Below are 13152 nucleotides of genomic sequence, written 5' to 3' on the forward strand. Positions count from 1 at the left end.
AAAAAAAAAAAAAAAAAAAAAAAAAAAAAAAAAAAAAAAAAAAAAAAAACAACACTTAGGTTTCATGTCGTGTCGTGCTGTGTTGTGCAGGGCTTCTCCGATGTGGAAAGAGTTGTCGACTAAGATGGATCAATTATTTACGGTCGGATTTGAAGCGAGGGAACATCACATCTCAAGAAGAAGATGTCATTATTAAGCTACATGCTTCCCTTGGAAACAGGTAAAAAACCATTATTATTATTATTATTATTATAACTAAAAATGTTTCCTTTTTTTTCTATTTTTATTTTGGAAAAGAAAAAAAGTTTCAATTTTTATCATTAGGGATTTAGTAATAATAATAATAATAAAATAAATAAATAAAATACACCATTGGTTATGTATCACGTGTTTCACTTTCCCTTTTTGTAACGCTCCTCTTCAGTTCCCTGTCTTGTACAGTTCAATCACGAATTTTCTTTCTTTTGTCGTCTATTTTTTTATATAATAAATAATATTTTACTGAAAATTGTCCTTTTACTCCCGTGGCTCAGTAAATCGCAATAATTCATTTTTCATAAATAATTGACACTAGAAAATAATTTTTTCATAATTTTATTTAAATGCTTTAAACTTTAATGACTAGACATGTTACATTATATTTGGTCAAACCACGGAAGTTTATTATTATTTTTTATATGTGGTTGAAATTACATGAAAGAAACGAGGAGTCATCACTTTATTTTAATGTAGAAAATGGATAAAAAATAAAAAATAATAAAAAAAAACCCAAATCTGGTCGTTTTTTTAATTATTTTTTCTGATCTGTAGATGGTCTTTGATTGCGAGCCATTTGCCTGGAAGAACAGACAACGAGATTAAAAATTATTGGAATTCACATTTAAGTCGTCAAATTAAAACGTTTCGTGGACGCAATGATGATGTGCCGGTAATTGTGGATGAAGCTAAGCTCAGCCTCCTGCAACGGCGGAAGGGTGGGCGTGGGAGGCGGAGCAAGGCGGAGGTGGAGGCGGAGGTGGAGGTAGAGGTAGCGAGGGAGATTCTTCCGATGCCGGATTTGGAGAGAGAAAGTTCCGTTTGTGGGGGTGTGGATGACATTACGGAGGAGAGGGAAAGTCCAAACGAGGAAACTGTTGACGACCCGGCAGAAGGACGACATGACGTTGGTGGTGGTTCTGTGTCGTTGGATTTTAATGATGATGTTTTTGAGGAGGACGACATGTCGTTGGACTTGAGTGAATTGTTAACTAACGTGGACGTGGAATGGAACGACGATACAGCTGGCACGTGTGAAAGCAATACCGCCACTGTTGCTGTCGTTGACGCCGGTACGGCGGAGATGGAGCTTGTCGGTGAGTGTAGTTCGGTTAGTTCTTCGTTCAGTCTCGACAGTCCATGGAACTGGGAAAGCTTCGCCGGCGGCCATGAATGGGACGCCGTCGAGTTCGACGCCGGAGACGCTGCCGAACCCGACGCCGTGATTTCTTGGCTTTTGTCTTAATTAAAAAAAAAAAAAAAAAAAAAAAAAAAAACGGCGGTGTGGTTTTGTTTAGAGTGTTTGTAATTACAGTAATTGAGAGAATCTGTCAGATATTGAGACTTTTCTTTGTCTTTCCCGTTTTAGCCTTCTCTGTAGAAAAATTTGTATGGAATAAATTATTACTTAAAAGCTATACTGAATTTCCACGGTTCTTGGAAAAATATTTATTAATAAAAAAAAAAATTAGTAGAGTTATTATTCTCAAAATACAAGAGATTACCATTTAAATAATTCTAACACGTAAAAAGTTTAGGTATCAATCAATCTAAAATAAAAATTCAATTCTTTTTCAATTCCAAATGTGAGGTCTACCGTGAAAGAAAAACAATGCTTTATACCGTCTTCAAAACTTTAATTAATGTGACACATCACTTCCATATTAAAATAGTTAATAAAAATTCTATTTTTTTTTTTACTATTTTACTTTTGTTTTCTTTTTCTTTTCAAAGCACTGTCAAAATTTCGACAGTCAAATCGAAATTTATTTGATAATAAAAGTTAGACCTTAATGAAGACGCAGATGAATATTGCTTCTACTTTTGCCACCACTCTTGATTGTGTAGTAAAAAATTGTTGATATGTGTTATGCACGTGGAATGGTGGATTTTATTGTAAAATTTCTTTTATCATTCAAAGATTAGTTTTTTAATTATAAATTTATTTATTTTTGGTCAATGGAAGGTAATTTATTTGTGGTAATTTATAATAAAAAAAAATATTTTTAATTATATTTAAAACTATTTTCAAATAATAATTTTAAAAAATAATTGTTCGTTGATAGTGAGATCAAAGTTGGTGACGGAACCTAGCTAAACCAAATCAAGAGTCCTAATCGAGTCGGAATAAACTTTTTTGCTCAGGTTCTTGCAACTGAACATGCTTCACGATGTGGTTCCTTGAGTACTAGCCATGGAGGGGAATGCCATCAATTAGGGAGTTATTGGCCACTAACCACTCGCTAGCCGGCCGCTCGGGCTCCAATATTCAATTTTATTATCTTAACCGTCTCCTCTACTCCACCGAAGAAAGAGAAAGATGCATCTAAGCTTTGCAAGATTACAACTATTTTTCTTTATTTTATCTTTTATAAAAATAACATAGAATTTTATGATGAGAAACAATATATTAATAAGAAGTTTTACGATTTGAAATATTTGATACATAGATTGTGTATTAGTATATATCGACCACTATGGAATTAAAAAATGTAAGCACATACAACATATATGAACATAAGCCCGTAAGTAAATATTAACCATCCATACAACCTATATACATGAACATGAACTTGGACCCACTAACCTATATACAAAATAAAGTAACATATATGCATAAGGTCCGATAATATATGAGAAATTAATGTTTGAATGATATGGTGCAACGTAACATATAATAATGCATATTCATAACACGTAACTCACTTGACCACTTAGGACTTGTGATATATTTATGCTCAATTCATAAATAAATAAGTCCCATTGAGATTTTTCTCCCAAATTGGTTGACCGACAACCTTTTTACATTGCATGTATATCACCTAGGACCTATGATGTATTGTGCGCCAAATGCGACTGTGAATGTTGCTGAATCCACCACACCTAAATGGGGGTGAGAGTTCTCTTATTTATAATCATTTACAGAATACAGAAATATGATAAATTACAAATAATATGGAAATAGCAATAAAAGAAAAGAATAATAAATGAATACAATATATTTGCTTTTAATAAAAGGGCAAATATGGTAACCCGTAATGTAAGGCAAATATAGATATTTTCCTTATAATGAACGGTCAACTATCCTTAATACCCCCCCGCAAGCTAAGCGTCGGATTTGAACGAACGTGAAGCTTGGATCTGAAAAATTCAAAGAGAGGTTGAGAAATACTCTTTGTGAAGATGTCAGCAACTTGGAGATGAGAGGGTACATATTGTGTGCGAAGTTTGCCAGCGATAACAAGTTCTCGAAGGAAATGATAATCTAGTTCAACATGTTTGGCCCGCTTGTGAGAAACGGGATTAGAGCTAAAAAAAATAGCACTTTTGTTGTCACATAAGAGTAAGGGCTGCTGTGAAATAGGGACCTTGAGGTCATGCAAAAGATGCGTAACCCAAAGAAGTTCAGCAGCAGTTGTGGCAAGAGCACGATACTCAGATTCACAGCTGGAGCGTGAGACAGTAGGTTGTTTTTTGGCACTCCAAGAAACGAGATTGTTACCAAGATAAAGAGAATAGTCGGATGTAGAACGACGAGTATCGGGACAACCAGCCCAGTCAGCATCCGAATAAGCGACTAGCGTACTAGGAACAGTGGATGGACGAAAGGTAAGACCAAAGTGGAGTGTTCCTTTGACATAGCGAAGAATACGTTTGACAGCAAGAAAGTGATCTGCAGTAGGGGCATGCAAGAATTGACTGACAGAATTGACAGCATAGGCAATATCTGGACACGTAATAGTCAAGTACTGAAGGGCGCCAACAAGAGATCTGTAGAGAGTAGGATCAGAGAAAGGAGGACCATCAGCAGTCAGGTGTTGAGAAACAACCATGGGAGTGTGAACTGGTTTGCTATCGAGCAACTGAGCACGAGTAAGAATATCTCGAGCATATTTTAACTGACTAATAAAGAGATCATTAGGAGTGGGTGAAGCTTCAAGACCAATAAAATAACTGAGAGAACCCAAATCTTTGGTAGCAAACTCAGAATGAAGCTTGCGAGTAAAGCTGTCAATAAGAGTTGAGTTGTTGCCGATAACAATAATGTCATCAACATAAAGAAGCAAATAGATAAGGTTAGATTGCTGATGAAAGACAAAAAGGGACGTGTCAGCGCGACTGCAAGAAAACCCAAGTGTGAGAAGAAATGAGCTAAAACGCTGAAACCAAGCACGAGGAGCTTGCTTTAAGCCATAGAAGGATTTCTTTAATAGACAAACGTGAGTGGGAAATCGAGGATCAATATACCCAGGAGGTTGTTCCATATGAACACGTTCAATAAGAGTTCCATTGAGAAAAGCATTCTTGACATCAAGTTGTTGAAGAGACCATTTATTTGTGACTGTAATAGAAAGAACAACACGGACAGTGGTAGCTTTGACAACCGGACTGAAAGTGTCAGTGTAGTCAAGACCAGGAACCTGAGTATAACCTTTGGCAACAAGACGAGCCTTGAAACGCTCGACGGATCCATCAGGCAAATATTTAATACGAAACACCCATTTAGAGCCCACGATGTTGGTGTTGGCAGGGCGAAAAACCAAAGTCCAAGTATCATTTTGTTGTAACGCTCGAATTTCTTCATCCATGGCAGCCACCCAAGCAGGATTCTTAGCCGCAGATTTGAATCCTTTTGGCTCAGTGGATGCAAGAAGAGCAGAAAGAAGTCCAGATGAGCCCAAAATACCAAGATTTGCTGGATGACGAGTCTTGAATATACCAGCTTTGGCTCGTGTGATCATAGGATGAGTGCCCAAAGAAGAGAAATCAACAGGAGGTTCAATAGAGGTCGAATTAGAAGTCGAGGGTGGCAAAGTGGAACCTGCAAGAGAAGTATCAACCTGCACAGACTCATCTACAAGGTCAGAACAAATATCACACGGGGATGAACTGGATCGAGGAATGTGCGGTGATGAAGTGGTAGGGGGGGATGAATCAATATGATGAAGATGTGGTTCTAAGAAATTTGAAATAGGAATAGAGAAAAGAGGTTGGGCCTGGGAGCTAGGGATAGTAGGAAAGTGAGTTTCATCAAATTGAGCATGGTAGGTGATATATAGCTTAGTGGTGGCGGGATCAAGACAACGGAACCCTTTATGAGCGGGACTATAACCCAAAAAAATACAAGGAATGCTGCGGGGAGAAAGTTTGTTAGGCATATAATCACGCAAATAAGGATAAACACGACAACCAAAGGGATGAAAATTATCATAATGTGGAGTGTAGCCATAAAGGAGTTCAAAGGGTGACTTACCTCCACGAAGTGGAGTAGGCAACCGGTTGATAATATAAGCTGCAGTGCTGAAGGCGTCAACCCAAAAACGAGGAGAAAGATGAGAGTGAAAGAGAAGGGCCAAGCCAGTCTCAGTCACATGACGTGTTTTCTCTCAGTACGACCATTTTGAGCAGGTGTATATGGGCAAGAGAGTTGATGGTGGATACCAGAATAACGTAAATGAGTTTTAAAACAAGTACTAGTAAATTCGGTACCACCATCGTTTTGAAATACCTTGATACGAGAAGAATATTGATTTTCCACAAATTTTTGAAATTGAAGAAAAATATCAAAAAATCTGATTTAAATTTTAAAGGGTAAAACCAAGTGAATCGAGAATAATCATCAATAAAAATAACATAATAAATAAAACCCGAATTTGATTTGACGAGAGAAGGACCCCAAAGATCACAATGAATAAGATCTAACACATGAGACGACCTACGTTCATTGCGGGAATAAGGCAGTCGATGACTTTTCGCAAGCTGACAAGTATTACGTAATGATGGAGAAGGCAATAAAGACGTAAGAGAAAGATGACCTTTTCTATTTAAAAAAGAAATAATAGAATGATTCACATGACCTAGACGAGCATGCCATAAATCATATGAAGCACGTAAAGATTTATTTCTAAGGGTTGAAATAAAAGCAGAGTTGCCGCGCTCCAGCACATATAGCCCTCCATCTCTTTCACCGGTTGCCACCACCCTTCCTGTTTGACGATTCTGGATAGTAATAAGATTATTAGTAAATGTAACGGAGAGAGGAAAGTCAAACGTTAATTTACTTATGGAAAGATTTTTAGTGAGGTGAGGGACAACCAAGACATCTAATAAGTGAATATTTGGAACAGGAGAAAGAGTACCGGTGTGGGTAATGGGTAGAGATGCACCGTTTCCTACGATCACAGAGTCCTTACCCGTGTAATTTTTAGACTGATCCAGAATAGACGGGTTGGCAGTCATATGGGCCGAAGCTCCAGTGTCCAGAAACCAATCAGCAATATCGGGTCCAGCAATAGAACATGACGTGTTAAAGGCTTCAGCAAGGTGAGCATGAGAAGAATCAGGTCGAACATACCGTTGGTTGCAGCGGTCAGCATAATGGCCCTCTTTGCGGCATATTTGGCAGTGAGGTGGTCGACGACCCTGACTTGAGTGAGTTCGTCCTCGACTAGAAGAGTTGTTTTTGTGAGAATAAGAACAACCTCGCTGGTTGGTAAAGGAAGCAGAGTGGCTTCCATGGGTGCGACCACGATTAGTGGCTGTGAATGCTGTAGAAGTGGAATCAGAGGACTCAAGGGAGCGCTGGAACAACTCAAAACTTTCAGCTTTAGAGACTAAATCTGCAAAACAGGGGATAGGGGTGAGAGCCATCTGAACAGTAAAAAAAGCTGAAAATTCGGTCGAGTCCACGAAGGAACCAGTGCACTTTATCAATGTTCTCGACGGGTCTGCCAATGGCATGAAGTTGGTCACAATTTTTTTTTGAAGGCACGGGCATACTCAGCAACAAGTTTGGTGTCACGTTTCATCAAGTGCAAGTCATCCTTGAGTCTCAGTTCACGAGCTTTCGACTGATGGCTGAACGTAGTTTCCAACGCAAGCCAAACATCACGTGCAATAGAGAGACCAACGACAATAGCCATGGCTTCCTCAGTGAGAGAGGAGAGCAGGAGACAGAGAAGTCGTTGATCGGCTGCTCTCCATGCCAAATATTTGGGGTTGAGTGTTGAGGAGGTTTCTGGTTCAAAGCGAGGTGGTGGAATCATAGTTCCATCGACATAGCCCAGCATGTCTTGACTCTCAAGGAGAGGGAGAAGTTGGCTTTTCCAAAGAAGATAATTGGAGGAAGAAAGTTTGATGGTGATCATATGGATTAGAGTATTGAAAGGAAGAAGATGATAAGAAGATTCGGAAGCCATAGAGAAGAAAGCATCAGGGTTGTTAAACGAAACGGGCTCTGATACCATGTGAATGTTTGCTGAATCCATCACACCTAAATGGGGGTGAGAGTTCTCTTATCTATAATCATTTACAGAATACAGAAATATGGTAAATTACAAATAATATGGAAATAGCAATAAAAGGAAAGAATAATAAATGAATACAATATATTTGCTTTTAATAAAAGGGCAAATATGGTAACCCGTAATGTAAGGCAAATATAGATATTTGTCTTATAATGAACGGTCAACTATCCGTAACAGCTACAACTACAAAACTATGATACCAATTGTTGTAGTGGAAGGGGAACAAATGTACTCACAACCACAATGAACGAAATTACACAATGAGACACCAAGATATTTACGTGGTTCGGAGAGAAGAAGTTCCCCTACATCCACATGTAGCAAACAATCACTAATAATCTGAGTGTTACAAGTGAGTACCTCACTCTTATACTACAAACACTCTCACCAAATGTCACTCAAGAAAATACAATGTGACATACAAGACTGTATCAAATTCAAATACAATGTGACATACAACATGTTTTTTTATATCATATTATCATGTATACTATGAACATAGTTAAATCCAAGGTTTCAAAATGCTACTTGCTTGAGTTCAAACTCTTAGGAAGTTCCAAAATTTACCAAACTTTTCAAATATGTTCATTGAGAAAAATCTATGAATATAAGCGAAAACAATGCAAAAATTAGAGTTTAAATGAAAAAATAAAAAACACACAAAAAAAGGGTAAGCGTTGAGTCGGGTGCCGCTAAAAATATTGATTTTCGGTAGATCGAGAATATGTCTTAAATTATACTCAACTTATGAAGTGTAAACTTTTTTTCTGTAGATCCGAGGTCGTAAAAAATGATTTCAAATCTAGAAATAAAGTGTAGTATGACCCTAACTATTTATTTTTATTACTCTACTAATTTGTTGAAACAACGTAAACAAAGTCCTCTTTGCTTAATTTCATCATTAAAACATATCAAACAAAATTACATAAATGACTTTGTTATTAAAAAAAAAAAAAAAAACATAAGGACAAACCTGTAATTTTCCGTTGGCATGTGTTACACGAGCGGTATTGATAGTATTATGATTTCTTATTGGCCGTCCAATTATTCACATATTTTTGTTTTATATGAGATTCAGTCATGCAATCATAGGCCCAGGAGCATGTGATCTTGTCCTCATTTTTCCTTTTACTTGTTCGGTCTAAATTATTTATTTTTCTTTTTTTCTTTTGCAAAAAGCACAAATAGAAAGTACCTTTTTTATAATATATATTTTAATTTTCGGACTATTTAGTAAATTTACTCGATTTAAAGTGAACAATTTTGTTTAATCTCATTGATAAGTTGAACCTCGATCAAGAGATTAATCCAAAATAAATATTTGAAAGGTTACAAACCGAAAATAAACGTATACGACAAAAGTAAAAAAAAAAAAAAAAAATTTAAGAATTTGTAGGCCAAAGTAAAATTTAAGCCGTTAAAATTATCGAAATAAAATAAATCAAGAAAAGGAAAAGCACAAGACATTGCATATAGTAAAATCTAAAATATATTATTTTATTTATCGTGTAGCTCGTTCAGAAACACGTGTATAGATTTAAACACTAGAAAACAACAATAATAATATATTAAATTGACAGATCTAATCGATAAATTCCAAACAAATTTATATATGGAATAAATTCTTTTCCATCTTATATAATTTAAATTTAATTAATTTTAATTTTACATTTAATGTATTAAGCTACAAATCCTTACAAATAGATGAGGATTTAAATACTCCCATCCCTGAAATAAAAGTGTTATTTATAAATAAAATTTTTAAATAGAAGAAGTCAAATTTCAATGGTTTCAAGGTTCCTCGGTTAAGATGTGTATGATATATGGATGGTCTATGGGTAAATGCCCTTTTCCATCCTTTTTGTTTGTGTCCCCACCATGTGAGACCAGCATGATTACTATACACCAAAATTTACCCACAATATACAATAAAAACAGTGAATTGTCTATAAATAATAATAATAAAACTTTATTTTTCTTTCAATAATCTTTTTGCAAAAATATATTTAATTTGCGCATTCAACCTAAGAAAATAAAAGCTAGATTCGATGATTCTAAGGTTTCCACTTTTCCAGTTTTGTTGGACGAAATAATTATTAGTATTATTATCATTTTAGAAAAGAAAACAATATTAAATACATTTTTTAATATTGAATATAATAACGATTTTCTTTTAATATTGAATATTGAATTTTTTTTTTAAAAAAAAAGGAAAAAAAATGGTAACTTTAAACCATAAAAAAACAATATTGAAATTAAAAAGAAAAGGACAAACAAATAAAAATTATAGATGTTCAGACAAAAACCAGAATTAATCATTTCTGTTTCTGATGCAAATGTCTTATTTTTGGTAATGTTGTTACATTTAATTCCTCAACTTTTCTGTCAATTTCTTTCGTAAGGGTAAAAATTGGGTTGTCTTGTTTGAATAGAATTTTTATATTTTTCCTTTTTAAGGAAAACAAACTAAATTATCTTTTTTAAATCTAATAATTGAATTTAAAAACTTTTTTTTAGAGATCTTTTACCTAGATTATCTGTTAAATGGTTAACAAAAAAAATTTCGGGTTGTGGCTTGACTGGGTTGAATATAGGTTGGGTGATGGTGGGTCATAGGTTACTAGGTTCGAGGTGTTGGCTAGGCGCAGGTTGTGCCTATGTGTGCGCTAGAGGGGTGTAGGGTCAACGCATTCAGCCGAATGCGAGCTAAACTTCTAAGTTGTGATGTCCAGTCTCGAGTCCGAGATTCGAGTATGGAGTCTTTTGAAGCTTCAATTTAGACTTAAATCGAAATACATGCAACACAAATATGATAAATTTTAACGAAAAGAACATTTTAGATTATAATTCAGAATGATCACTTCTAACCTATATTATTATTTTTTTGACAATTGTCCAAAATAAGTTTTTTTTTATTTATTTATTCTATTTTTGTATCACTGACGTGACCAACTTTATTGTTGTTACTTTATTAAGATTCTAAACCTAGAGAGTAAAAAAACAAGATATTGAAATAAGCACTCGAAAGTGAAAAAAAATTAAATATAAAAAGTAAATACATTTAAAAGTTGGTAGGACAAAGTGAAATTTAAGCCGTAAAAATACTGAAATTAAAAATTCAAAAGAAATATTAAAAAAATCAACAAAAATACAAAGTGCAAGACACTGTATACTAAAATCTAAAATATGTTAGTTTATTTGTCGTGAAGCACGTGTGTTGATTCAAAGAAAATTAATTTTTTACTCCGGCCAAACAATAATAATATATTAAATTACAAATGTCAATCAACCTATTATAACAATTTTAATACATTATTCTATATTTTTTAAATTTAATACGAGAATTTCAGTCATAATAATATGTTTTATGTATAAATTTATTAGAAATTACAATGAAATAGACACAAATTAAATTTAAAAAATAAACATTTAATTGAACTTTAATAATAATAATTAAAAAGAAAATCAATTTATATAAATAAATATCAATATAAACTATAAAATTTATAAAAAAGGAATTGAAAATGTTTGCTTAGGCTACTCTTAATATTTATAATCTAATAAATTATAAGAATAAGAAAAAAATAATAAATAGAAATATACGGTAAAAAAATAAATATCTAGATATTTGAGTTTTAATAAAATATTAAATATGGTAAATTATAATCGAGTATTAAGAAATCAATTTAAATATAATTATTCCACGAGATTTTATTTAACCAGTTAAATTATAAATTATATTTCTAAAAATACTTTTATAAAATGTTTTAAAATATTTTTGACCCATTGAAAGACTTTTGAGTCCTAGTGGGGGAAAATGTGGGGCCCACCCATCATCATGTGTGTGGAAACATAGTAACGTGACGAAAATTAAGACAAGAGCTCAAAATGAAAAGCACGAGACATTGCATTATAAAATAATAATTAAATAAATATACTATTTTTAACTGTCGTATAGCTGGTTTAGAAACACGTGCATATACTCCATTCAAAATTAATTCAACACTATCGTCCAAATAATAATGACGTTTGAAATTATAAATATATTTTTAATTTAATTTTTTTTTGGAGATCCTACTTTTAAATTAAGTCAAGTGGTTACGTAAGAAAACGGGTTTATTTTTTAAATTAAAACAAGTTTAAGAGATCCAATCACATGTACATTTTGAATAAACTAATTTTACAACATATAAATCCAAACAACTTAGGTCGCATAAAAAAAATGGTAAGTAATTAAATTTATGTGGAAATCTTTGCAATTAAATATAAATGTAATTATTTTATTTATAATTTAATATCATCTATTATACAAAAAAAATTAAGATGGTAAATATAGTTACGAAGAATATGTAGTTGACATCTACAAAAATCAAAGTTCAAATTAGATAAACTCTATACATTTTATTTTTTCACGAAATTTTCGCAAAGACTTAGGAATATTTGTCAAATAATATATTTGAATTTATAACATATTAATTATAATATTTTATTTAAATCCTACTAAGTGATATATAATATATTTGGATCGTATCAAAATTAATATATATATTAATAAATGTATTTACATAACTATTTTAATATTTAATTATTAAATATTTTACACCGATTTTTTTTTATCTCTATATTTTGTTGGGTACATTTTTAGTGTTACCCTCCCCCACCAAATCCTAAGGTTTTTTATTCTCACAAATATATTAATATTAGATTAGTTTTATATTTTCCACATAATGCAAGAATAAAAAGAATTATTTTATAGCATATTTAAACAATTGTCAGTTATATTAATAAACTAATATAAAATTGAACAAAAAAAAAATTAATTCACGTAGAACAATGGTTGGAATCTTTATTCTAAAAATATATTATCGAAGGAAAAACAATAAAATAAAAATGTAATTTTTTTTTAATGATTTTGTGAAATCATTTTTGTGGAAGCACGTGGGTACCCCACTTTATGAAATTGGGAACGCAACCGCACAACGTGCTCAATTTGCGTTGTGATTGGGACAACCATATATTAAATTTTTATTTTTTATTTTTACATATTTCATTTGCTAAGTCTCAAATAGTTGATAAATGTTATGTATTTATTATTTTACAAAACATATAGTTTTATGATATTTTATTGAAACGAGTTTACAACTTGAGTATTATACTTATCTACTTATTTATCTTTTAAAAAATTGTTTAAATTTTGCGTTGGTTCTCAAATTTTAAAATATTTATTTTTAGTTTATGACAATGTAACAAATGTGTATGTGTAGGGTCTAATTTATTTTTAGTTTATGACAATGTAACAAATGTGTAGGGTCTAATTTATTTTTAGTTTATGACAATGTAACAAATGTGTATGTGTGTAGGGTCTATCGTTCGTTTTATTACTTCTAATCATTGTACTTTAGAATGTTTTTTTCTTAAAAAAAAGAACACCATTCGTTTTATTACTTCCAATCATTGTACTTTAGAATGTTTTTTTCTTAAAAAAAAAGAACACCATCAATCTTTGTGGACGACAAAAAATTTAATTGGTGCTCCAAAAAAGACAACACATGAAAACCTATGGCAAAAATACAAAAAAAAAAAAAAAAAA

The 13152-nt window shown here is 32.6% G+C and overlaps 1 protein-coding gene across 1 annotated transcript in view; it reads left to right on the plus strand.

The window, feature by feature from the left end:
- The window catches only part of LOC111442027 (myb-related protein P-like), a 1993-nt gene extending 477 nt beyond the window's left edge, over positions 1-1516 (plus strand). Inside the window, exons 2-3 of the mRNA XM_023079274.1 lie at positions 91-220; positions 811-1516. Coding sequence (XP_022935042.1) covers positions 91-220; positions 811-1501 — 821 coding nt within the window. The 3' untranslated portion in view covers positions 1502-1516. The remainder of the gene's footprint in view (positions 1-90; positions 221-810) is intronic.
- The last annotated feature ends 11636 nt before the right edge of the window (positions 1517-13152 follow it).

Source organism: Cucurbita moschata, unplaced genomic scaffold, assembly GCF_002738365.1.
Source record: "Cucurbita moschata cultivar Rifu unplaced genomic scaffold, Cmos_1.0 Cmo_Scf00004, whole genome shotgun sequence".
In the NCBI taxonomy this organism is placed as follows: Eukaryota; Viridiplantae; Streptophyta; class Magnoliopsida; order Cucurbitales; family Cucurbitaceae; genus Cucurbita; species Cucurbita moschata.